The sequence below is a fragment of the Canis lupus genome, chromosome 8 (assembly GCF_003254725.2).
Source record: "Canis lupus dingo isolate Sandy chromosome 8, ASM325472v2, whole genome shotgun sequence".
NCBI classification, from domain to species: Eukaryota; Metazoa; Chordata; class Mammalia; order Carnivora; family Canidae; genus Canis; species Canis lupus.
The window spans coordinates 1822861-1849929 of record NC_064250.1 but is presented as its reverse complement, the minus strand read 5'-3'; the positions used below and the strand labels follow the sequence as shown (position 1 = coordinate 1849929).

General features: G+C 49.6%; 1 protein-coding gene across 3 annotated transcripts in view; it reads left to right on the top strand.

Moving 5' to 3' along the window:
- The window catches only part of LGMN (legumain), a 31497-nt gene extending 5600 nt beyond the window's left edge, over positions 1-25897 (top strand). The window contains exons 1-14 of one of the 3 annotated variants that reach the window (XM_025467795.3): positions 272-464; positions 3760-3926; positions 13328-13425; positions 14579-14660; positions 16300-16385; positions 17417-17492; positions 18222-18284; positions 19017-19083; positions 19903-20021; positions 20108-20197; positions 21927-22127; positions 23623-23793; positions 25202-25269; positions 25496-25897. In XM_025467795.3, coding sequence (XP_025323580.1) covers positions 3789-3926; positions 13328-13425; positions 14579-14660; positions 16300-16385; positions 17417-17492; positions 18222-18284; positions 19017-19083; positions 19903-20021; positions 20108-20197; positions 21927-22127; positions 23623-23793; positions 25202-25269; positions 25496-25538 — 1302 coding nt within the window. In that variant the 5' untranslated portion in view covers positions 272-464; positions 3760-3788 and the 3' untranslated portion in view covers positions 25539-25897. Of the gene's footprint in view, positions 1-271; positions 465-3759; positions 3927-10069; positions 10170-13327; positions 13426-14578; positions 14661-16299; positions 16386-17416; positions 17493-18221; positions 18285-19016; positions 19084-19902; positions 20022-20107; positions 20198-21926; positions 22128-23622; positions 23794-25201; positions 25270-25495 lie in introns of those variants that run through there. The other 2 variants (XM_049113574.1, XM_025467794.3) reach the window with 2 other exon arrangements.
- The last annotated feature ends 1172 nt before the right edge of the window (positions 25898-27069 follow it).

Sequence of the window (27069 nt, the reverse complement as noted above, 5' to 3'; positions counted from 1 at the left end):
AAAATAATGCCTCCCACAGCTACTGAACTCCTCCTGCCTTAGTTTTTCCCTAAAGATCATCCCTCTGACAATGTGTGGATTTACATGTCAGCTCAGTGAAGCATTCTGTCCTTTGGTTCCCTCTTTGTGCTTGTGAGCACCCTGGGTGCTCAGGCTATGTGTGTTGTATGGGTGGGAAGGGGGGAGACTGCAGAAAATACCCATCGCAAAGAGCTACTTCGGCAGAGATTGCTTACTCCGTCTTTGTGAACTTTTCTCTTTGATAGACTCATAGACATGTTGCAGGATCATTTGGGACTTTGTTTTGAGGCTTTGACATCATCAAGAATATTGCTAATCAGGAAATGGCTGGATGAGGCTGGCTGCTTTGAGATGTGTTCTTGCTGAGGCTAATGGAAAATCAGCTAATGGAAATCAGCTCACGTCTGATCTTCACCTCAGGCCCCAGGATGTTTCCCCAAATGGTATTAACATAATGTGTTTTTAAAATTTAATTTGAGTAGGCTACACACCCAGAATGGAGCCCAACACGGGGCTCAAACTCATAATCCTGAGATCAAGAGCTGAACTGAGATCGAGAGTTGGATGCTGAACTGACTGGGCCACCCAGGTGCCACTTAACATATGTGCTTTTTAAGTGACATTTTCTGATCAGTGTCATGTTGTGAGACACTTAGCTTGCTATTCTGTTCAAGGCACCATACTCTGTTTATAAGAAACAAAAGTGGCAGACAAACCATTGCCAAATGTTAACTGTGAAAGTATCGCGTGTGTATTAATAAGGCACTTTTCCTCACTGAGGGGTAGCATGCTAGTATGTTAGTAGAAGAATGACAGATAATTTTGAATTTGTAAAAATAACCTGGCGGTGCTTTTTCAGTACATGCTGCGGTGGTTGCCAATTTTGGCACTTAAGCTGGTGCTGTCTAAAAACTTCTATGGTTCACAGTCAGGCCAGGTTTTGTTTTCTGTTTTTTTTTAAAGATTTTATTTATTTTTTCATGAGAGAGGCACAGGCAGAGGGAGAAGCAGGCTCCCTGAAGCCTGATGTGGGATTTGATCCCGGGACCCAGGGATCATGCCCTGAACCAAAGGCAAGTGCTCAACCACTGAGCCACTCAGGCGGCCCTCAGGCCAGTTTTTTGATTCTGGTAGTTTACATACCCTTTTTTCTTCCTAAATATGAAGGGGGAAAGTCACATGCCAGGGCCTCCCCAGGAATGAGCCTCTTCATGATTAAGTCACATGAACAGGCAGCCCAGGTGGCTCAGTGGTTTAGCGCTGCCTTCAGCCCAGGGAATGATCCTGGAGACCCAGGATCGAGTCCCATGTCAGGCTCCCTGCATGGAGCCTGCTTCTCCCTCTGCCTGTGTCTCTGCGCCCCCGCTGTCTCTCATGAATAAATAAATAAAATCTTAAAAAAAAAAAAAGGTCACATGAGCCAGACTCAGAAGAGACTGGTATGCAAACCAGGAGCCCATCTAATGATTGCTGATGGAAGACGATAAGAACAAGCTAGGCTGTTCTGGTCATGTGGGCTGAGGGCATATTCTCGCTCCCCAGGGTGGGTCCCAGAGACCACCTGTCCTAGTTTTATCACAACATTTCGACGGCCACTGGTTTATTATTATGGTGTCTGGCTGCTTCCATGGTACCAGGGCAGAACTGAACAGTTGTGAGGAGAAGCTGAGAGCTGCAGGGTGAAATATTTACTGTCCAGCCCTTTAGAGACAACATGTGCCAGCTGCTACCCTAGGGAAAGGCTTCCCAGGAGGCTCTACAGCAGTCAGAAGGCCGCTAGGCGATCTCAGCATCAAAGAGCTGCTGGTGGGATCACTTCTGTAGTCACTGTCATCTCTGCTGTTACCTCCCATTCGGGCCAGGAGGATATGGGGACAGCATCCTCAGGTGGCTGGCTGGTTCTGGCACCAGGTGGCCTGGGCAGTCCACTGCCCTCGTCTGTTCCCTGGCCTCATCTGCCATGTACTGTTCTAAAAATGAAAACAAAACAAACAAAAAGCATGGCCATTTCAGAATAAGCTTAAAAACAGATCTAGGGTACTTTGTTGTGGTTACCCGTTCATTGGTGGGTGACCTTGAAGTCACGCTAGAGAAATATGAATCTAGCACCAACTTGGTTTAGGCATTAAGAATGGAGTTCCTGGATGCGGCACCTGGCTGGATCAGTCCATGGAGCCTGTGCCTCTTGATCTCAGAGTGGTGAGTTCAAGTCCCACGATGGGCGTGGAGCTTTATGTAAAATAAAAATTAAAAAAAAAAAAAAAAAAAGAACTGAGTTCCTGAAGGGGATACTGGAGAGGGAGGGGGTGGCAGGTAAGGAACAGTGTCAGCTCACAGGGCTTTGGGCCAGACATGAACTAGAGCCAAGGTTAATGAGTGGAGTTCTGGGCATTGCCTGTAGCTTGTTAGAAATGCAGAGTCTCAGGCCCAGCGCAGGCCCTACTGAATCAGCATTGCATCCCCAGAGGATGTGGGTCACAGTCAGGTTGGAGAAGCACTGGCCTAAGGTGCTCTTAGGTTTTTAAACTTTTATCGGATTCGGGGTTTCCTATTCCCTCATGTTTAGGGCCACCCGGGTGAACAAACGAGCAGGTAAGTGAATGAGCTCTGTTTGACGAACGGCATAGGAGTCAGAGGTCAGCCTGGCAGACTTTGTTGCTGTGTCCGTACATCTCAGAGACTGTTTTCCCTCTTATCTCAGTGTCACAGGCCTAGCGTCTGTCACAGGAAGGCTGTTTCTTTAGAATAACACATTCAGGATGCGGAGCACATGTCTGATCTGGGTGATGTGCTGTGGCCAGGACTCGGCCAGAGTGCTGCCTTTTGTGCCTTAAAACTTGAAAGTTTTGGCAGTAAAGCATAAAATCGGGCACGTAGTTCATTAAAAATGAAGTCTCAGTGTGGGGCCGTGTCACTGAGAGGCTGAGCAAGGGACTCGGAAGGCATAGGTTCTGGTCTCTGGCCAGAGCTGGCTAACTGAATATCGGACAAGTTTGTGTGCTTTAACTTCTCCTTTCTGTAAAATAAGGAATGAACCCTTTGCCATGCCTGCTGTTCTGCATACACGTAGATGGGTTAGGAGTGTTGTATAAAGACGTTAATTTGGGCTGCCACTGTTTGACTATAGCTCATCCAGGTATCTCACTTGTGAACTTCTAAATTGTCCCTCGGTGCTTATATTGAACATGCGTTGAATTTTTATGAACTGTATTGCATAAGTAATGTCAGTTAATTATGGTAAAAAGAAAGAGAGGAGGGAAAAAAATCATCCTGAATTCCACCTACCACCAATCAATAACTACCAAATTTCTATGCCTGCCTTCTACACATTGTAGGCACACATTACTTACGTATGTCATCTTGTCTTGCAGACATTTCATACAACGTGGTGGACATTTTTCCAGTTGGTGAATTTTGTTGGTTTTATCTACGTATTCCAAGTTGTAACAAAAACTTGTTAAAACCTTTTAACATGGCCAAAAGGATTATCCTGGTATTCTTTTGGTTTATACCCATAACTTCAACCTGTAGTGGGTAGATCTTTCTTCCCGTGGGGAAAGGGGCTACAGAGGTAAAGATAAAATTCCACACTGTCATCGTTTTTATCCTTAGTCTGTTCTGTCTGATGACCAAATGGTTTCATCTCTGACTCATTTGCTGTGATGTTTTCTTAGGGGACAACAGTAGTCGTCTGTTTTTGTCATTCCTTTTTGCTTGATTCTGCTTTTCTCTTTCCAGATTTCTGCCATTGAACTCTGAGGCACAGGATGATTTGGGAAGTGGCCGTGTTGCTCAGCATGGTCTTGGGAATTGGTGCTGTTCCCATAGATGATCCCGAGGACGGGGGCAAGCACTGGGTGGTGATTGTTGCAGGTTCCAACGGCTGGTATAACTACAGGCACCAGGTAAGACAGTGGCTCATGTTTTTCTTTATGACGCTGGTATTCTGTAAACAGCCTTGGACATTGTCAGTAGAACAGACTTTTAAAAAAGTCCTTCACGTTCCTCAGGGCTGGCAGAAGTATGTGTGTCGGTGGGGATGTGGAGAAATGGGGGATCGTAGATAGTACAGTCATTTGGGAAAACAGTTTGGCACTTCGTCAAAATAGCCCCTGTGGGGTCACCCGAGTCTCACGCCAGGTTCCTCAGCCCTGGCATGCCAACGTTTGGGGCCAGGTAACTGCTGTGGGGGCTGCCCCAGTCCCGTGGGGTGTCTGGCAGCACCCTGACCTCCACACACCAGATACCTGGAGCATCCCCACCCGAAGTGTCTCCAGCCTCTGCCCCATGTCCTCCCCGAGACCCACTGGCCTGAGGCCTTCGTTTTACAGATGAAGAAACGGAGCGGTAAAGGAGAGGAGGAGCCTCGCCCGAGGCCACACGCAGGCTGAGCGCAGACAGAACCAGGCCTGAGTCCATGTATCACAAGACCTCCTTTGTTTATGTTTTGTTTTTAAAGCTTTGTTATTTTAGAGAGAGAGTGAGCATAGAGGGGCAGAGCCAGGGAGAGAGAGAATCCCACGCAGACTCCCTGCTAAGTGCAGAGCCCAGGGCAGGGCTCAGTTCCAGGAACCTGAGATCCCAGCTTGAGCTGAAATCAAGTCGGACTCCACAGTGACCAAGCTGCCCAGGCACCCCAGCCACATTTTTTTTTAAGTAAAAAGTAACAGGTGAAATTAACTTTCCTGTTATTTATCCCAACATATGCAAACTATCATCATTTCACTGTAATCACTAAAGAAAGTTAATCTGAGATACTTTACATGTTTGTTTTCACCAAATCACCAGAAGTGGGTATGCATGTACATTCACAGTGTACTCAGTTTGGACTGGCCACAGCTGAAGTTTCAGTTGTTCTGTGTGGCCGGAGGCTGCTGTACGGGACGGCACAGGCCTAGTGTCTTCACACACCTGGTGGCTTTGTGGTGCCACCTTGTGTGTGTTCCTCCCAGCCCTTGGTTCTCATATCTGTTAAGTAGGGGCTTGGTTTAGAACTCCCTACCGGCTCTAAGACATAACGATTGTTGAATGACCCACTTTGTGAGTAGCCTTTATGTTAGTTTTTTTTTTAATTTTTTTAAAAATTTATTTATGATAGTCACTCAGAGAGAGAGAGAGAGAGAGAGAGAGGGGCAGAGACACAGGCAGAGGGAGAAGCAGGCTCCATGCACCGGGAGCCCGACGTGGGATTCGATCCCGGATCTCCAGGATCGCGCCCTGGGCCAAAGGCAGGCGCCAAACCGCTGCGCCACCCAGGGATCTCAGCCTTTATGTTAGTTGAACAAGAAATTTGGCTTGATTGAAAAGTTGTTGTAATGGCAAAGTGATCCCTTTACCTTTTAATGCTTAACCACAGACCTGACCCAGTTACAGAGGTGCAACCTGAGTACGAAACTAATCATCTCTCGATTTTTTTCCTTCCTCTCTAACCACAAGTTCAAAAGATAAAGTATTAAATACAGGTCACCAGATAGTCAATAGGCTCATTCATCCGCCACACTGGTTTGTACACAATCAACTTAAAAAATATATATATGATTGGTTAAACATTATTAAGTATAGGACCCCATTTACCCTTTGCTCCTAGAGAAGTCTTTTTTCTTTCTTTCTTTTTTTTTAAAGCATCGTTAGTTTCCATGGGTGAAATAATATTGAAATAGAATGAAGGGAAGCAAGGAGAAGAGGTGGCCACAGAGTGAAATACTCATCCTGGCCTCCCTGTGGAGGAACTGCCATGCTGAGTCAGCCTGACCTCAGCCTGTAGCCCTGCTGGCCTGCTCTGTTCTCAGCTGTAGCCAGCATTTAATTTCTTGACTTTGGAGCCTAATCATTAAAAGAGCACTTGAATGAACTTTCCTCGTAGAACCTATACAGACTTATAAACTTACATTTTTTATGGAAGTATACCTTTTGCTTGGATTAACACACATTCATATTAACACAAATTTCTTTTGTTTAGGGAGGACAAGTCCCTGAATCGCTGCTGAGCACTTTGCTATATGCTTGATGATGGTTATTTTTTTTTTTTGAAGATTTATTTTAGAGAGAGAGCGCGAGTGAGCGTGCTCACATGGTGGGGGGAGGGGCAGAGGGAGAGAGAATGTCAAGCAGATGCCCCGCTGAGTGCAGTGCCGGAGGACCTGGGGCTCGATCTCATGACACTGAGCTCATGACCTGAGCTCATGACCTGAGCTGAGCTCAAGAGTCAGTTGCTTAACTGAGCTGCCCAGGCGCCCCCAATGATGGTTATTTAAATCATGTGTTGTCTTGGCCAAATTGGGTTTCTCCGTTTTCCATCTTTGGCTGGGATTAACGGATGAGGGGATTGGTCTGAGGTGTGGCTGGTAGCCAGTTTGCACTGGGTCCTGAGTTGGGGTGCGGGCAAGGCCTCGTGAGGACAGGCTTCTGCCGTGGCTGTGACCAAGGGGAGAGAGGTATGTCCTGAAGTGCAGGCAGCACCTGGGGACAGGCTTGTGAAGGGGATGGAAATAGGTACCAGCGGAGGACCTGGGTTGAGGAGAGTTCCTCTCAGGGGCAAAGGTCTGAGTGTGGGGAGGAGGAAGACATGGGCTGGAGCAGCAGAGGTGGCTGTCGAAGTAGATTGCAGGTGAAGTTCATTGTCACACAGGGCCTTTCAGGGTGACAGGAGTGGGGAGGCAGGGCACATGTGAGCCACGTGCACTGGGACGATGGGGGTTGGGAGAGTTTGAGACTGTGGCTGGCCCTTGGGGCTCCCAGGGGGAAGGTGGTTTGCCGGGTATTGGCAGGGGTGGGAGCTGCGGGATGCTGGCACCTGCCCCGCCTCACTGCTGGTCTGGAGTTGGGTTGCAGTGAAGAGAAAGGGGCTACTGCCTGCTTCCAGAAGCTTTGAGAACATCTGTCCTGGGGGCTGGGAGGCAGATCAGTGGAGGCAGGGAGGAGAGGGAGAAGCTAGGAGAGTCGCACTTGTTGGAATTGGGAGACTGATGTGATGGAGAACCGAACAGCAGAGTCATTCCATTTCTAAAAGACCACCTTTTGTTTTATAGATTTTTAAAAAATGTGTTCGATCACCACTTTTTTTTTTGAAGATTTTATTTATTCATGAGAAACAGAGAGAGAGAAAGAGAGAGAGAGAGGCAGAGACACAGGCAGAGGGAGAAGCAGGCTCCATGCAGGGAGTCCAACATGGGACTCGATCCCGGGTCTCCAGGATCAGGCCCTGGGCTGAAGGCGGCGCTAAACCGCTGAGCCACCCGGGCTGCCCCCGATCTTCCTTTTTAATAACAGCTTTATTGAGGCAGACATTCACGTGTCGTACAATTCACCTGTTATAATTGTGTAGTTCCATGAGTTGTAGGAAATTCATGCAGTTTGCAAGCGTTGTCACAGTCTAGTATTAGGACCCTTTCATCATTCTAGAAAGTTCCCTAGTTCCCCTTGCCCCTGATCCCATCTCATGTTAAATCTTCAGTTCTCCTCTGGAACAGTTGACTTGGTGGTTGGCTCGGGCGGGGGGCGACTCCACAAAGCCCCTGCCTCGCCGTGCTCAGCACATGCAGGAAGCGGTCACTGTGCCCCCGTCAGGCAGTCAGGCAGTGGACTGCGAGGCCCCTTCTCCGGCGCTTGCCCGGCTCGGAAGCGGACCCATTGCGGTGACCGAGACTGGAGCGTGCCAGTTGAATCTAACCTTTGCTCCCAGGCGGTTGCCCCTGTTTGGCCGACGGTGGGCCTGAGGTGGAGGTGGCGCCAGCAGGCTGTGAGGGACCGCGGCCAGCCCCCGGGGGTCGCCTCCGGGGGCCGGTGTGCCAAAGCCTGCCGGGTGGGCCGGCGGGCCTCGCCTCTGCCCGGTGCCCCCTCGCGTGCCGCCTCGGAGGCACCGGGAATGTGTGTGGGCGGCCTCTGACCCCTGCCCACCGCGGTGCCACCGACTTAGCTAGCGGGGTTAGAGGCAGCCCCGCACGGCGCGGCGCGGGAGGGAACCGCGACCTGACTGAGAGGGAGGGCCCCGGCTGAGTGTCTGAGCCCTTTGGGCCTTCGTCCCCTTTTCAAAATGGGGCTTAAAGCGTGTGCGTCTCGGGTGGCGAGGAGTCCAGGCCGTAGGAGGCGCCGCTGGCATGTGATGGGACACGTGTGCAACTCCGGCGGCTCGGTCAGCTCACCGGGGTGTGCAGCTGCCGCCGCCAACCGGCGCTAGAACGTTCCCATTTCCTCAGACGCCCCCAGCCCTGGGTAACCACCAAAAACACACCTTCTGTCTCTATAAATTTGCCATTTCTGAACATTTCATGTAAATGCAGTCATTCGACCTGTAGCGTTTGGTTTCTGTTGGCATAGCGTTTCAGAAGTTTATCTGCCTTGTAGCATGTCAGCACTTTGTTCCTTTTTATTGCAAGAATATTAATAGTATGTATCAACCACATTGTATCTGCCCCTTTACGGTTGACAGGCATGTGGGTTGTGTACGTTTTTTTTGCTTATCAGGGATAATGTCGCTAAGAATATTTTCCTGTACATCTTCCCTCAGATAAATGTTTTTGTTTCTCTTGTGCAGAAAGAATCGAACTGCTGGGTCATATGGTAACTTTATGCATAGCCTTTTAAGAGACCGTTTAATTGCTTTCCAAAAGGACGACACCGTTTTATGTTCCCACAAGCAGTGGATGGAGGAGGGTCCTGGTTTTCACATCCTCACCAACCCTTGTTACTGTTTGTCTCGCTGTGAATTGATATCTTGTCGCTTTAATTCACATATCCGAATAACTTAGTGATATTGAGCATCTTTAATGTGCTTTTTAGCCATTTGTGTATCTTAGGTGAAATGCTTATTCCAAATCTTCCATTTGGGGGCCACTCAGGTGGCTCGGTTGGTTAAGCATCTGCCTTGGGCTCAAGTTATGATCCTGGGGTCCTGGGATCAAGTCCTGCTCAGGCTCACTGCTCAGCGGGAAATCTGCTTCTCCCTCCCCTGCTCATTCTCTCTCCCTCTGAAATAAATAAATGAAAATTTCTAAAACAAACAAAACCCCCCTACATCTTCTGTTTTTCTTTGGATTGTCTAATTGGGTTACTATAGTTCTTTGGATGTTCTAGATACAAGCTCTCTATTCATACAAGTTTTGCAAATTCTTAACAGTGTCTTTTGAAAATTAAAAAATTTAATGAGGGATCCCTGGGTGGCGCAGCTGTTTGGCGCCTGCCTTTGGCCCAGGGCGCGATCCTGGAGACCCGGGATCGAATCCCACATCCGGCTTCCGGTGCATGGAGCCTGCTTCTCCCTCTGCCTATGTCTCTGCCTCTCTCTCTCTCTCTCTCTGTGACTATCATAAATAAATAAAAAAAAAATTAAAAAAAATTTTAATGATGTCCAGTGTATCAGTTTTTTTCTTTTATAGGCCATGCTTTTGGTGGTGTATCTACATCTTTGGCAGTTATAACTCTGAAGACTTTCTCCTAATATATCTTCCAGAAGTGTTTGTTTTAGCCCTAACATTGAAGTCTACGATCCATCTTGAGTTAATATTTGTGAATGGTGTGAAATGAAGGCCCAAGTTCATCTTTTTATGTGGATTTCCAAATGGTTCCAGCACCATTTGTTGAAAAGACTCTTCTTTCCCCAGTGTACAGCTGACCCTTGAACAATATGGGTTTGAGCTGCATGAGTCCATTTATGTGCAGATCTTTTCCAATAAATACAGTAATACTCTAAATGTATTTTCTTTATGATTTTCTTAATGTTTTCTTTTTTCTAGCTTACTTTATTGTAGGAATAGAGTATACGATACATACAACATATGAAAGGAAGTGAAAGTCCTCTAACTTTTTCAAAATTGTTTTGGCTATTCTAGGTTTTTTGCAATTTCCTGTAAGTTTTAGGATCATCTTGTTGACTTCTGCAAAAAAAGCCTGCTGACCATTTTTTTTTAAATGTTAATAGCAGTAAGTTTTCCAATCCATGAATATGAGATAATCTCTCTATTTGGATCTTTAATTTACCTCAACAATATTTTCAAGTTTTCAGTGTACAAGTCTAATACTTTTGTTAGATTTATTCCTGTTTTTATTCTAGTTTTTTAAATGAACCTGGCTTCCGACAAAATAAATCAGTAATTAGGATGCCTTGTCACCAAGGAGAGCAGGTGGTATGCCTGCCCACTTGTATCATAAAGGTGGGTGAAATCTGACATCATATTGGTTTGATGTTTTGTTTTGTTTTTTTTTTCAATGAAAAAGAAAGCAAACAATTGTCTATATCACATGTGTGTGCAAGTTAAAGAGTAATAAGAAAATGAATATCTGTATCAGACTGAAGAAAAAAAAAAGAACATTACTAAGATCCTATCCTCTGACTGATTCCCCCTGCTCTCCTCGTCAGAGGGTGAGTGCCTGAATTTTCTGTCAGTCATTCCTTCACTTTGCTTTATGGTTTCACCATGTGAGTATTTAACTGTAAACCATATAGTGTTTACTTTAGCCTGTTTTGGCCTTTATGTAACTATAATCATAGTGAGTGTATTTTTCTACGACTTGCTCTTTTTCTCATTATGTTCCTGAGATTCATCTGTTTTGAAACATGGGTTGTATTTCATTCATTCACCCATCTGCCTACGTGAGCTTCATGGCATCCCGTTATAGGAACACATAGCAGTTTGTTTTTCCAGCTATTGATGGTCCTTTGGGTTAGTTCTTGGTTTTGTTTTGTTTTGCTCTGAGGAATCCTCTATGGCACATGGGTAGAGTTCCCCTAGGGTTTTGCTAGGAGCAGAATCACCGGGTTGGTGGGGATGAGCTTCAACTTGATTGGATGATGACGAGGTGTCTTCCTGAGGGAAGTGCCAATCCCAGTAAACTTCCACCATCAGTGGGTTAGTTTCCTGTTGTGACTGTAACAAATCACTACAAGCTTAGTGGCTTAAAACAGTGCACGTTTATTATGTTAGGGCCCTGGAGGTGAGAAAATCTTAAATGGGTCTGTGTTCCTTTCTGGGCACTCTGGGGGAGGTGCCATGTTCCTACTTTTTCCAACTTTTAGGGGCTGTCCTCATTCTTTGGCCCACGGCCCCCTCTTTTGTGTTCACAGCCAGCAGTGACAGTTGAGGATTCTTACATTGTATCCCTGTGACATGACTCTCCTGCCTCCTACTTCCACATACAGGGACGCCTGTGATCACATTGGGCCCACTGGATTAATCCGGGATAACCTTCCTATTTATTTTAGGGTCAGCCAGTGAGCCACCATAAATCCATCCACTGTCTTATTCCCCTTTGTCATATGATGTAACTTAGTCACGGGCTCTGGGCTTCGGGATGTGGACATCTTTGGGGGCTACCACCGTAGTAGAACATCTTTCCTACTACAGATGGTGTTACAGTTATGGGGACTTAAACATTTCAACAATTTGTATGGATGTAAAGTAGTAAATTTTTTTTTTTTTTTTTTTATGATAGACATAGAGAGAGAGGCAGAGACACAGGCAGAGGGAGAAGCAGGCTCCATGCCAGGAGACCGACGTGGGACTCGATCCCGGGACTCCAGGATTGCACCCTGGGCCAAAGGCAGGCGCTAAACCGCTGAGCCACCCAGGGATCCCCAGTAGTAATTATTTTTTAATGATTTTCAGCTCCTCCCTTTCCATGGGCTTAACTTTCACGATTCCCCTGTTGTTCCTGCGTGAAGCAGCATCAGGTTCTGGAGTCAGTGCCAGGGATATCTCACTCTGAGCTGGGTGACTTGGGCCAGTCACCTCACCTCCCTAAGCTCCAGGTTCCTTATCTATAAGGTGGGAATCGTTACCTTGATCATGTAGGGTTGCTATGAGAATCAAATGAGAAAATGCATAGAAAAATCTCAGCGCAGTACCCGACAAACACTAGTCCGTATATGCCTGACAAGACCATAAATGTGTGAGTTTTTATTATTTATTCAGCCATCCATTCATCCCACAGCTCCCGAGTGCCAAACCCGGGATTTACCCACCCAACATTCAGCAGTGGTGTATTTAACACCCATTGTGGCTGTGAAGTCTGTATGTGTGAGTCATCTACAGGCAAAACGCTGGGATTAATGCTTGATGAGCTTTATTGCCCTGATGAGTGTTTAAGACATTATGTATAAAAGGTCCAGTTCCTAAAGCCGTCTTCCTTAGAGAGCGAGATAGTTGGGCTCCCTACTCTCTTCATGTTTATTTATGTCTGTATTCTTTTTTAAAATTTATCTTAGAGCACACTAGCAGGGGGAGAGGGAAAGAGAATCTCAAGCAGACTCCGTGCCGAGCTTGGAGCCTGACATGGGGTTCCATCTCATGACCCTGAGACCATGACCTGAGCCAAAATCCAGAGTCAGATGCTTAACTGACTGAGCCACCCAGGTGCCCCTGTGTCTTTTTTCTGGAAAGACATCATTAAGCAGAAGCAGAACGTTAGGGGACATTTTTCTTCATGGTCCTCAAATGACTCCTTTGTCCTGGAGTCTACTGCATGTCTTCTGAAAAAGGAAGCAAAGAATGTCTTCAGCCTCTTACAGACGGAGACTCACATTAACAAAAGCTTTTCTTTCATCCCTAATATTGTCAGCCTTGCGGTGGTTGCAATTTTTTTTTTTTTTTAAACTAGAGAGTACATTCATCCTTTCCATTCCTGAGCTGAAGAGTTTTCACTCAGGTCTCTGAATAGCTGCTATGGGCAGCCACAGTGACTCAGATCAGAAGAATTCCATTTGATAGAGAAGTAGGCTTTGGGTCTTTCGTTTGTTATTCTGTTCTTCAGACCCATCTCAGGGCTTTCAGGAGACTTACATAGCGTGGAAGAGGGAAAATTATTCAGGGCTTTTGAAGGCCCTGGTTACCCAGTGGTGGTGCTTTGTGTGCATGTCCATGTATTGTCCACATCTTCACCAACTGCCTGATGAATAACAGTTTGGATATTGAGTGAAATGAGGAAGTTTAAAAAACTGAGTTGACGGGATCCCTGGGTGGCGCAGCGGTTTGGCGCCTGCCTTTGGCCCAGGGCGCGATCCTGGAGACCCGGGATCGAATCCCACATCGGGCTCCCGGTGCATGGAGCCTGCTTCTCCCTCTGCCTGTGTCTCTGCCTCTCTCTCTCTATCTCTGTGTGACTATCATAAAAAAAAAAAAAAAAAAAAAAGTTAAAAAAAAAAACTGAGTTGAAAAAATATTGGTGTTTGTGTTTTAAGATAATTTAAATACCTCACCAGTAAAGCATAAGTCAGAGCATGTCTTCCATGAGAAGGAATGTATTGCTCCATAGAACTCCAAAATTGGCCTCCTTCTGGGCAAAATCTAAGACTTGACAAAATCATTCCTTCCAGGCAGATGCATGCCACGCCTACCAGATTGTTCACCGAAATGGGATTCCTGATGAACAGATCATTGTGATGATGTACGATGACATTGCCAACTCTGAAGAGTAAGTAGGCAGCGTTTTGAATTTGGTGGTGAATTCAGGATGTTTTTAAAGATGGATTTATTTCAGAGAGCATGTGCATGTGTGTGTGGGGAGGGGTAAAGGGAGAGGGTGACAAGCAGACTCATCACTGAGCAGGGAGCCCGATGAGGTGCTCAATCCCAGGACCCTGAGGTCGTGACCTGAGCCAAAACCACCAGTCAGACTGAGCCACCTAGGTGCCCCCCCAGGATATTTTTTTAATAAATGCATGCAGACTCATAGGAATCTGTAGAATCAGCATTAGAATACAGACATTAGAACGTAAAACAGACATGCAGATGAAACCCCAAAGGCTGCTTCCATAGAACTTGGAACATTGCTCAGGGGCAGCGGCAGCGGTTGAGTGCTGAGGGGTGTTTGGGGGCCAGTGCTCTGGAAGAGCTTAAAGTGTGAGTTCCTCCTCAGCATGGAGACCTCACATTGGGTTCTGCATGGCCTGTTTGTGACCTTAGAGCAGGGCGCACAGCACGGAGGAGTCGCCTCTGCAGCCCCGTGCATAGAAGGCTCTCGTTTGTAGGTTAGATCCAACTACCCTTCTTTCTGGGCCTGTTTGCTTTTATTATTTGTTGACTTCAGTTTTATGAATAGTTCTCTTATGCCTGCCTCTCTGATGTCTTGAGGAGACCGGGGCAGCAGTGTGGGTACTATGTCTACAGACGTGGTTTCTCCCTGACTTACCGGCTGGAGCCAACAATGGGGATCCTGTGATGGCACATACTCCATCCTGGGCTTTCACACCTAAGCTCTTGTATTAAGGTCTTGTCTTTCCTCCTGTCTTTTTCTGTAAGTAGTTTTGCTCTGAGAAACCTTTTGCTCAGATCTTGCCCTCGGGATGCTCAATGGCTCTCACAGGAGGCCAGGCACACCTGTCCTCAGTTTCCAGGATAGCTCTTGGTTGCTCCTGCCAAGAACTCGACACCTGGGGGCTGCCTGAGATCCCCCCCCCTCCCAAGCTCTAAAACCCTTAGTACCTTGGCGACTGGGTGGGTGATAAGAAATGTCTTTAGCAAACGTGGTTGTCGACTATTTTTATATGTAATGGGGGCCTGTTTTTCAAGAGAGATTTCAGAGATGTGACCCATCATGTGCTTCTAATGTGTCCTTTGGTTTTCAGCAATCCCACACCAGGCATTGTGATTAACAGACCCAATGGCTCGGACGTCTACCAGGGTGTCCTCAAGGATTATACCGGCGAGGTGAGGGGCGTGGGCATGGAGCCAAAGGCTTTGCTTTCATTCCAGCGATGATTCTCCCCTCATTCTTGCATTTCCAGGTTCTGAACCTCACTGGACTAATTGATTTCTGGTCAGTGCTTTGTGTTCCTGTTAAGATTTGTGCTTGAGGAGTAATTTCTGAGAGTTTTGTAAGAAAGCCAAGGGAAAAAAAACTGGAAAAGCAAGTTAGAAATAAGTGGTAGTCTACTGATCTTTAGATTCTGGTCGTCCCACACTTTAAGCCTGATCGTAGATTTCCTTCAGTAATACCTGATTTTCTTGAGGTCTTGCCGCTAACCTAATTAGAGACCTATGCTCTTTTCTGAAAATCAATTTTCTCAGCACCAATCCTGGCACAGAGCAGCCCTGGATTGATTTTGCTGAGAATGTTTTTCATTAATTGTTAATGCAAATCACTTCTGAATTGTATCCCCTGTTGATACAGGCTGAAGCAATTGACACATTTGTAAAAAGCACCATAGTGATGCTGTCTTGTGGTTTGCCATGGTCTCTTTCTCCTGATTTCAGAAGCATCGTTTACGAACTAATATTCCTGATAGTTAAAGAAGCATTTATCTGAAATTCAGCAGTTCTTTCAGTTTCTTTTAAATTCAAGTACACTTAAACTGAACACATCATACATGTGATGTAGATGATCCCATTTTCATGAAAATTCTTTAATATAGTGAAATAAGGAAACATCTGGACTCTTAGATGGTAGGTATAGAAAATTTGGTGATTCATTTGCTTCAATGTGGATGGAACTGGAGGGTATTATGCTGAATGAAATAAGTCAATGGGAGAAGGACAAACATTATATTGTCTCATTCATTTGGGGAATATAAATAATAGTGAAAGGGAATAGAAGGGAAGGGAGAAGAAATGTGTGGGAAATATCAGAAAGGGAGACAGAACATGAAGACTCCTAATTCTGGGAAACGAACTAGGGGTGGTGGAAGGGGAGGAGGGCGGGGGGTGGGGGTGACTGGGTGACGGGCACTGAGGGGGGCACTTGACGGGATGAGCACTGGGTGTTATTCTGTATGTTGGCAAGTTGAACACCAATAAAAAATAAATTTATTAAAAAAATTGGTGATTCCTCCCTCCTTATACTTTTCTATATATATATGTGTGTGTGTGTGTATATATATATACACACATATATATATATATATATTTTTTTTTTTTTTAATGCTCAGGCATCGGTGTTATCTTTAACCTTGAAGGACCTCAAGTATCCTTGGGATTTGACTTTGTAGACAGCAAACTGGATGCATAAGGGAGGCCCAGTACTAATGGTTCTCCTCCCCCTGCTCTTCCTCTGAGATGCTTCACTCCTTCTCTGCTGTTAGTCCCTACCTACCAGCGTCTTGAGTTTCTACACGTGGACTTCGTAATGGTCAGGAAGGGATGGTAGGAGTTGCCATCAGCCAGCAGCAAGATGATATTTGACAGGAGGTCATGCACAGGCTCCAGAAACACTGGCCTTGTGTCAGGTCTTACTTCATTCCAGTCTTTGCTCTTAAACCTCGAGCCTTAAAGATGTGTGGTCTGCTACATCAGTAATCGCTCTGATTTGGAATGACAGCGACATCTGATTTTGACTTCCAATTCTTTGTAGGATGTCACCCCACAAAATTTCCTCGCCGTGTTGAGAGGTGACGAGGAAGCAGTGAAGGGCAAAGGCTCTGGAAAGGTCTTGAAGAGGTAACGTCTGTTTTATAGCTAGCACACTTTCCTGAGTGGTTCGGCACCCAGCATAGGTGACGTTCTTTACCTTGTCCTGACTTTAGACAGGCTGTGCAGAGCTGTGGCTTCTTCGGGGGAGCCCATCTCTGTACTGAATAAACTCTAGGAGCCGGGGTGGTTCATTATTATTATTAATGAAATGTTCCCTATTACTTATACCCATTGCTTTTTGTTGTCCATGGGTCTTAGTGCTGGTATGTTCCACAGCCAGCGGAATGCACCCGAGACGGGCCTGAAGCCCCGCAGCTGGTCACATTGGTCTGGGCTGCTGTTCTGTGCTGTGTTCGAGGTCGGCCCGTTGGGGAGAGGAGCATGTCCACATGCACAGCACTAGCCTTTGTACTGGCAAAACCAGCCCTGCTGCCTGCCACTGGCTGGGTGGGAGATGTTTAGCATCTCTTTATATAGCACTTTTAAGTGATATCGGGACTGTGGTCACATGCCTTCAGACCGCCTCAGGTCCTTAACAGGTGGTACTATTCCTCTCATGCTGGAGGGGAGGGGTAAGCACAAGTGAGTATATGGGCAGGTGGGCAGGGCACACCGTGGGCAGACGATGTGCAGGCGGAAGGGCCTGGAAGAGAGGATGTCTGAGCTGAAGGACTTTTTTTCTGTGTGTGTTCTGGCTTCATTCCTCATTTTGGGGAGACCTGGTAAGAGAGTGGCTGCTGGCGTGCATCCTGGTTACCAAGGGATGCCACTCTTTGAATCACACCTGGTCCATAAGATAAACTACCCAGCAGACGTCTCTGCCTTCCTGACTATAATTTATAACTGAAGCTCTAGAATGTGCCTTGGGGTTCATGGTCACCCTCAGAGGGGGCTGAGGGCAGAGGAGGGTAGCAGGCCCTGGGTTCCTCGTCGTGTCTGGTTGGGGGACCGTAGTTCTCAAGCCTCTTCTTACTTTTCGGTAAGAGCAACTTTTCAGAGAAGTGGGAATAGGAACTGGTCAAATCTGACTCTCCTTGTCTGTCACACTCTCTCGACAGTGGCCCCCGGGATCATGTGTTCATTTACTTCACTGATCATGGAGCTACTGGCATCCTGGTGTTTCCTAATGATGAAGTGAGTTTTTCTTAACATTGTGAGGACAGAGTAGGAGGCTGGCAAACACAACCTTGGTGTCAACGTTAAGACTGTAATGTGTGTTTCTAACGCCCTGCCTGGTCTGGTTTCTGTGTGTGGCCAGTGAGTGCAGGGGACACACTTAGCAGCCTGGAATCTGCAGAAGCATCTCTTCCAGCAGGAGTTCCCTGCATTTCTCTTCATATCCCAGCCTCAGTAAACCGTCTCCAGACTTGGGTACATGGCACTAGATGCAATAGTAGAACACGGTCTCTGAATGCTTCAGACAAAATAATGAATGAGAAAGCACATTCTCTTCCACTTTATAAATATGTATATACATACATACATACATACATACATACATTTAATTAATTAATTAATTTAAGATTTTATTTATTCATGAGAGACACAGAGAGAGGTAGAGACACAGGCAGAGGGAGAAAAGCAGGCTCCATGCAGGGAGCCCCATGTGGGACTTGATCCCAGGACTCGGGGATCACGCCGCCCTGGGCCAAAGGCAGATGCTCAACCACTGAGCCACTCAGGTGTCCCTCCCTTTTTCAATATTTAAATAAAACACGTGAGATGCCACGTGGGGATAATGCGGGTCACGATGTTTCTAAGGGCCAGAATTTACAGAGCATCGTTAGGGCTTTATCAGCAAGTTATCCAGCAAATGGTTTCTTTTGATCTTTTGGTCTGAATGTCAGTCTTCCTACTTTTCAGCTTCATGTGAAGGACCTGAATGACACCATCCATTACATGTACAAACACAAGATGTACCAAAAGGTAATGTCAACACTTGATGGCCTGGGGGTGATGCGGAGCCTGCCATCCCACGACTGCCCCCACTCCACACAGCTGTTTTCTGGAGAAAGTCCATGTGGTCAGTCTTGATCGGCAGTTCTCCAGGACTTACCTTTAGTGATTCTAGGGCTTTAGCTGTTAGATCAGAATTGTTAGAGTTCTTATTAAGACACGGTGTGAACCCCAGGTCTAGAGTTTGACTCAGAGCCTGGGGAGAGGCCTGAAAACTTGGCTTTGAGTTGATGCTTATACTAGTGGTCTAGGGGCTGCTTTGAAGACCCCTGTTTTTAGCGCTGACACCAGTTAGCTGTTGGTGAAGATACCACCATCTTACCTACACTTTGGCCTTTGCTCATCCCAGGAACAGCCTTTACAGAAACTGAATAGCCCAGGCACGTACATGACAGAAATGTTGGAAAGATGGCCTGCTGCACTGTCTCCCTGTATCGAATAGCGAAACAGTTTTCCTTAGAATGACCTGTGGGACTATTTGCCTGCATCATTTGAACTAATAGATCATTTAGTCTGTTAGTAATGAATAGCTCTGAGTCTTTCTGGCTTGCATGACGGCAGCTTCTGTAGCCTCCAGCAGCAGCCCCTGACAGCAGAGGTAGCTCCCAGAAGCAAGAGTAAAAGACTCTCAAAAGTGGGTGAAGAGAGGGGCAGAGCCAGAGCCACATGTGTGTGAGGTCACCTGTCTCGTCTGCCTCACAGATGGTGTTCTACATCGAAGCCTGTGAATCTGGGTCCATGATGAGGCACCTGCCCAGCAACATCAATGGTAGGCGGTGGGTCTGGCCTCTGAGCCCAGCGGGTGAGCAGGTTGCTCAGTGGCACAGTTGGTTATTCCACTCCGATTCTGTGACGTGAAGAACCAAGGGGTCTCTATGAGTAGGGAACTAGGGCAGCCTGGTGCACAGAAGTAGGGGTAAGGGCAGCTCTGGGCTCCGCCTTCACATATTAGTGGTCTGGGAGAAAAGACCAATGGGAGCTTTCTGGTCTTCTTCCAGGGACTAGTAAAGCTCCTGAAGTCCAGGGTCACATAGTCCTGAGACCAGCTCTGGTCCCTTGCAAGGCATTGCCAGCTGGCTGTGATCTTGAGCAGTTGACTGACTGACCCTCACTGACCCTCGGTTATTCCCCCCTGTAAAATGGGGATAAAGATGGTGCCTGTCTGCTGGGGGAGGTGCATTTGAGGTGTTGACATTTGCCCAGCACGATCCTGAGCCCATAGTAGCAAGATAGTAAATGCTGGCTATCGTGTATGTTTAGGCAAAGCGTTTTCCAGTAAACAGTGGATTTCTCTGGAAGTGAGATTAGGTTTCATTTCATGTCCTTTGAGTTTCCAGAGCTATTATAATCTTTCAGCATTGTTCTAAAATACCTCGGCGTCCTAGTAAGCATGCGAGCTTGCTTATTTATTTTCACAGAAAGTGTCTGTCAACCAGCTTCTCTTTCTCCTACATTTAATTGTAGACAGTGACTGTCACCGAATGAACAGGGCTGGGTACAGCTGCCAGCTTTGAGCGCACTGGGAAGGAGGGAAGGACCCACAGGAGGGGGCAGAGGGTTACAGCACGACGTCTTGAATCCCTCCTAGTTTATGCGACCACAGCAGCCAACCCCAGTGAGTCATCCTACGCCTGTTACTATGACGAGAAGAGGTCCACATTCCTGGGGGACTGGTATAGCGTCAACTGGATGGAGGACTCGGACGTGGTGAGCCCCTGGGAATCTGGCTGTTCCACTGAGGCGTGGTCATTGGCTCTGATCATCAGAGAACTTTCATGTTTCCATCTTTGCAGGAGGATTTGACGAAGGAGACCCTCCACAGGCAGTACCAGCTGGTGAAGTCCCACACCAACACCAGCCACGTCATGCAGTACGGAAACAAGGTGAGAAGGGCAGCCTCACACTGCTGCCACTGATGTAGAGCCTCGGCCTGGCTCCCCCGGAACATGCCTCTCTTGGGGGAGAAGGGTGAGGACCCAGGAGAGAGATGGCTGAGGTGTGGATGGCTTTGCCCCTTGCTGCCAGCTGCATCCGGGGCACCGGGCCTGGACTCTGGGATCAGACTCTGTCAGGTTCACTCTTGAAAAGCTGTGAGATTTGGGGTGGACTGCTTCCCCGAATCTCCATGTCCTCCTCGGTCAGAGATGTAGAGTTCAATCAAAGAAGACCACACACCAGAAACACTAAGCAGGCTTGGCACGTGGGAAGAGGTCACAGCCTTGAAAGCTTCTGTGAGTTTCGGGGCAGTGCCTCAGAGGACCCCAGCCCTGCATGTGGCAGCTTGTTACCTTTACTGTCAGACCAGAATGTAGGGACTTCCACAGCCCCAGCCCCAGCTGTGTTGAGAAGGGACCTACAGTGGTTAAATGGATGAGTTTATCAGGGCTGTGTGGACAGAGGTCACAGCAGGTGGCTGCTGTGCTGCCAGCTGGAGCTGACCCCTGCCATGTGCAGGGGGGTGTTTGTGACCGAACAGTGTTCCCCAGGCGGCCTGCACTAGCTTATCTTGCCCCAGCAGTCATGTGTTCCTTCAATGCCAGCACTGTCCTTGTAGGAGACGCTGTGAGCTGGTCAGTGCCGCTGCCTTCAGCTCCTCGCTGGCACCATGTAGACCTGAGCCTGGGTAGGAGATATGCCCTCAGGGTGCCCCAGGCCTTCTCGGGCCTCATGAGTAGTGGTGGTGGAGCAGGGAGGGGAGATGGCAAGGGAAGGTGACCTGCTGGAGGCAGGATCAGAGGTGGCACTGCCCTGGCTGTGGGATTGAAGCATGAGAGGCTTCCTGCTGGCATTTGACTTCTTCTGCACAGGCTGTGCCTGGTCTTGGTTGAAGACATAGGATGGACCTTTCCAAACACGATGTGTTGATAGATGTTTGTGTGTATTTTATTGTTTGTCTTAGAACTTTTTAGATTATTATTGCTTGGTTTAGGAAAAGGATTCCTTGTCACACTTCTTCCCTCTGATGGGGGGTCTAGTCTGGAGCCTGGCTGACATGCCTGTTTGGCCCTGACGGTCCGCCGTCCCTCTCAGTGGACCCACATGTCATCCAGTTCTAAGCTGGGCTTTGTGCCTTCCTGATCCTGAATCCAGGGTTGGCCAGGGGATTACGGACTGTGGGGTTGAGCAGGAGGGGGGGCTGGCACAGGCTGTGGGGTTGGGTGGAGGGGTGGCGTGGGCTGTGGGGTTGGCTGGGGGTGGTGGTGCATGGGCTGTGGGGTTGGGCGGGGGGGTGGCGCGCGGCTGTGGGGTTGGCTGGGGAGGGGGTGGTGCTTGGATAGGGCAGCAGAACCCAGAGTCTTTCCTGGCTGAAAACCTGAGTCCTGGCTCAGGTCCCCGTGGAGCTGTGATGGCCTTTCCTTTGTGACACAGTGAGTGGTTCTCCCATAGAGGATTTCAGGCATCTCGAAGTTCATTGTTAGGGGACCTCAGGTGCTCACATGTGTCTTCTGTCCCCGTGTTGAGGGCCAAGTGTGTGTTCACAGGCTGTGACTGGGGCCCTTCTGTGGTCCTGAGGCCATGGGCTTGAGCGGGGAGCCTCCCCGAGCGGCCAGAGCCAGGACCAAATGGGTTGTCTGCTTCTCCCACTCACCTGGCTGTCCCCTCTCTCCTCAGTCTATCTCTGCCATGAAAGTGATGCAGTTCCAGGGGATGAAGCACAAGGCCAGCGCCCCTATCTCCCTGCCTCCTGTCCAGCACCTTGACCTCACCCCGAGCCCTGAGGTGCCCCTCACCATCATGAAAAGGAAGCTGATGAGCACCAATGATCTGCAGGAGTCCAGGACTCTCGTGGAGCAGATCCACAGGCACCTGGATGTAAGTCGTGCTTGAAGGAACCATTTCCAGTCGCTGCTCCTAGCCTCAGCAGGCAGCACAAGGGACCTGGGTGTCTGCATCCTGATGTTTGGCCAGTGGGACGTGAAGCTGGGCCACAGTAGGGCCCACCCCCTCCGGCCACATAGGAGGCAGTGGGAAGGCGTGTGGCCCTTGTGTGTGTTAACAGGGAGGTGAGTGAGCAGGGCCGAGCTGTCCTTATCCTGACCTTGGTCCCTGGGCAGCAGCAGCACAGATGGGATGTGGGCGTTTCCTTGTTTTTATTCCTAGTTGCTCAGGAAACATTCTGCATGTGTGTTGCCACTTGGTGAGTTATTAGCCAATCATGGTTTTAAAAAAATGCAATGCAGCCTACGTTTCTAACCCCTTAGGAAATCATAGAGCCTAAAATTCTTCCTGAGCCTAAAATTCGTGTGAGCGATCTTTTACCCTTTTACCACTGCTGATTGTTTGCAGCAGCTCATCTGATTCTTTGAAACCTGCAGAATTGGCGATTGAAGCTGCAGCCATGTGTCTAGAAGCACCAGCTGGCACGCGGGCCCCGGGAGGCCGGGTAGAGGCTGTGTCATCCTGGCAGTGTCCGCCATGTGCCGTGCAGCCCGCGTTTCCAAGACAGAGACCACGGCTGTGGTCTGGCTCCCATTCCTGTGTCTGATAATCCCAACAGGGCCCCGCAGGGGCGTAGTAACCAGAGTGCAGCACAGGGTGACAAGGAGGTCCTGGTCTGGGTTGGTCTGGGACCTCCCTCCATTCCTACTGGAGCCTGGACTCCAAAGTGCTGTGTTGACATGCGGTGATTGTGGTATCTGCTGCGTTAGAAATGAACGCTGAAGTTTTAAAAATATATTGACCTGTTAGAAAAGTATTCGACCTATTTTGTGGTAAAGTATGTTTTTTATTCAGCATGTGGGAAGGACGTGCCACCACCCTCTGTGCCCCATGTCTGTCAGGTGGTTTCTGGAACAGGCGGCCCCATTCACGGGACAGTTGCTTGGCCACAGTTTGTACACCTGCTGCGCTCCTCAGGGTGGGCCTTGCCTGCACCTCAGGTGTTTGGAGGCAAAAGTGTCCATCTGTCAGAGACCCCAAGAGCACAGGGTCGTGCGAGGCTTTCTGGCTGTCACGTCTCCCCTGCACATGGCTCCCCCCACAGGATGCCGTTGTTGGCGTCTGATTGTTTTAAAGATTCATTTATTTAGTTGAGAGAGAGCAAGTGAGAGAGTAAGAGAGGGAGAGAGCGTGAACAGCAGGAGGGGCTGAGGGAGAGGGAGGGCAGGCACCTGCCGGGCAGGGCGCCAACGCAGGACTTGACCCCAGGACCCAGATCACGTCCTGAGCTGGAGGCCGGTGAAGCCCCCCAGCGCCTTGTGGGCGTTGCTGGGCCAGGAGCCATGTGAGGAGAGCGATCTGTACACAGGCCCCTGGGCGATCACAGCTCCAAGGGGCCACCCTGAGTCAGGCTGTGTTGTCCTCACAGGCAAGGCACGTCATTGACACAGCTGTGCGCAAGATGGTCTCCTTGATGGCGAGCTCCGACGCGGAGGCCAAGTGGCTGCTGTCCGACAGGGCCGAGCTTAGGGCCTATGACTGTTTCCAGGCGGCCGTGACCCACTTCCGCACACACTGCTTCAACTGGCACTCCGTCATGGTGAGATCCCCACTGCGAGGTGCCTGTCCCCTGAGGTCACAGGAGGCCTGCTGCCTCATAGAGGGTCCCATCCAGGCTCAGGAACCAGAGGCGCCGCCTGGGGCCTCCGACGGGCATGGGGGTGGGGAGGGGTGGGGGTAGGACGGCCTGGTTGCTGACTGCAGGAGCCGGCCCCAGGCATGCACGCTGCCAGGTGGGTGAGCATGTGTCTGTCATGACTCAAGTGACTGGGGGTGCTGCTTCCCCACAAGCGCCTGCCGGGTCCCTGCATGCCCCACGCCCCAGCGGCCATCGAGACTCTGTCTCTTGGGCCCCCAACCTATCCCCACACTTACTGTCAGAGGATGGGAACGTGGTTCCGTCCCCGCAGACCCCACAAGGTCGGGCAGTAGGCGCCTTGGTCAGGCTGTGCGGCTGGACCCTTGTGGGGACACGGTTGGTAGGGCAGCCGCGAGCCTGTCCTGCCCCAGCCTGTCCTCATAAACTGTCTCCCAGGGGCGTGGCCATGCTCCCCTTGCAGTCTGTGGGGCTCCTGCCTCCTGCAAAGCCAGAAATGCTTCCTCTCCAGCGTTTCCCAGAAGGTGTGCCGACTTCTCCTTCTCAACTGTGCTCCCCATGCAGGGTCACTGGCCTCGGACGGCCGCTTGGATCTAGATTCAAATCCGTTAGACTAATTCAAATGAAATAAGATGAAAGCTTTGTGTCTTGGCTGCAGTAGCCACATCTCCAGTGTGCGCTACTCCCTTGCGGCTACAGCCTCTGCGTGGGAAGAATTGTCTAGAATGTTTCCATTGTGGCAGAGGCACGGTCGGGCCGTGATGTGTGTACTCGGTTGTGATGTCCCCAAAGACAGGGAGCTGGGAGCTCGGGATGATGCACTCTGTTACCCAGAGGCTCTCAGTTTTATTTTTTTCTTTTTAACTTTGTCAGGCAGGTATTTTTCTCACTTGTTTAATTGAAACTCTCCCCCTCGTTTAATAAATGCTTTGTTTTCGGGGGTTGATGTTTTGCGTCTGGAACCACTTGGAGTGGATCTGTTCCTTCCTCCTGAGTGTTTCCAGACTCCCTGGGAGGTTTATCCAGATAAACCATCCTTCCTGGTCCTTGCAGTCTTCACCTGCTGCGAGCTGGAGCCGCATCCGCCGGTCCCGTCCTCAGTGCAGGCCCCCCCAGAAGGAGGTTCCTGGAACTGGAGGCCAGGCGGGCGGGGGCCCAACTCCAACCCCGCCATGGGCCCCAGCCCACAAATCTCAGTGCATGACCGAGTTGGGGGAGGGGGTCCAGGACTATGGGTCAGGAGGCGTTAGGTCTGGGAGTGTGGTGGTGGTGGGGTTCCCCATGAGGAGCTGGGTGCAGCGACACGACGACGGGCGTCTGACCACGTCCCTGGGGGCTTGTTTCCCTGCAGTACGAGTATGCGCTCAGGCAGCTACACGTGCTCGCCAACCTCTGTGAGAGGCCTTTCCCGATCGACAGGTAGGTCACGGGCCTCCCCCCGCCCCCCCAGCAGTGGGAGGGTCGGCCCTGCGAGGCGGGGAGCTGTCTTCTCTGCCTACCACATGGGAGGGTGTCAGATCCCCACCCCGGGTGCTCACCATTGACGGCTGCGTCCCGAGGATGGCCTGCTCCAGGCTGTGTGAGGTTGGCGTGGGGTTGCCACCCCTGACACGGCTCACCCGCTCTGCCTTCCTGACTCCTGCAGAATCAAGCTGTCCATGGACAAGGTGTGCCTCCGCTACTACTGACACGTTGGCCTCTGGATCGCCTCTGCGCGGACCCACACCCGGGAGGGGCCTTGGGGCTCCTGGGTGCAGGCTCCCTCCCCCACCTCCCTCAGGTCCCATGTGCCTTGGGGCCTGCCTGCCTCTGAGTGTGCTTCCAGTCTTGAGGTGTAGGGGGGCATCAGGCTCTCGCTGCCACCACGGTCTCTGTCCCAAGGGGTTGGAGGCCGGGCCTGCGCATCCTCGGAATGATTTTACCCAAGATGGATGCACAGCCCCCGATGAAAAATGATCTTTAGAAAATGCTAGGATCTTTGATTGTTTTTATATCTTTATTTATCAATAACGGGTAAGGCTTACGAAAATAAAGATTCATGACTGAGCCTGAGTAGTAATTCCAGGCCCCTGACTTTGCAGCTGGTGCTGCCCTCTCCCCCCCAGTCCTGCGCCCTAGACGCGTCAGCCTCCTGTGCCCTGTGACCAGCTGCCCTTGTGCCCCCAGCGCCTTTCCCTCCAGTGAGAGATCCCAGGGGAATCTGGGTGCCACTTCCCCTTGAGCCCCTTCAGCCCCATCCCGAGTGTCTGCAGAAAGTTCCTCCCTGGCTGGCAGGGCTGCGCTAGGGCGTCTCACAGCTCAGCTGCGTCAGGGTCTGAGCTCACTGGATGGGGGGGTGGGGGGTGCATGCGCTTCTGGAGGCAGAGGCTGCCTGGCTGTTCCCTGGGCCCAGCGCCCCCCCTCCACATGGATGAACTCAGCAGGGACTTCCCTGAGGACGTGTCTGTGACCTGAGCGCACCCCTGTAGGGGGCGGCCTAGAGCAGCAAACAGGAACGGATTGCCACCCAGCCAAGTCACCTGTCGCCAAGGACCACGCACCCTCGGTTCCACCTCCAGCTGATGTCCAGGATGGGCAGGTCCACGGACACAGAAAGTGGACAAGAGGTGCCAGGCAGTGGGCAGAGTGGGAAGGGGGGGAAGGGGCTGTTGCTGTTGGGGACGTGGGTCTTTTGGGAAGATTGAGAATGTCCTAGAACGGGTTGTGGCAATGCACACACGACTCTGATTATACAGAATGCCTCCGGATTGTATGTGTACATGGGATTGTGTGGTTCGCTCGTGACATTTCAGTGATGCTATTTCTCAGAATAAGACACAGAGCCAGGTGCTGTTGAGGTAGGAGCTGGAGAGAGAGCAAGTGGCACCACCTGGACGCCAACACCTGGGTGCCAACAACCACCTGTTATATAGCAGCCATCGAAGCCTTAGGGGCTTGGGGTTACGGACCAGAAGCCAGGACACCGGCCACCGGGGTCATGTCTGTGGCAGATTCCAGGTGCTTCTTTTTTTTCTGATGGGTCCACGGTTGTCCTTTCCCTGTGATCAGATGACCTCAGAGGTCCAGAGATCTGGGGGTGTGCTAGGGCTTCAGCTAACAAGAGGGAGCACACGGTGTCATCACGAACACTCAGTGACAGGCCCCCAAGGACTGCCTGAGGCCCAAAGGACAACACCAAAAGGAAGAATTTTTAAAGGGAGTGTTTTAGAAGGACTCACG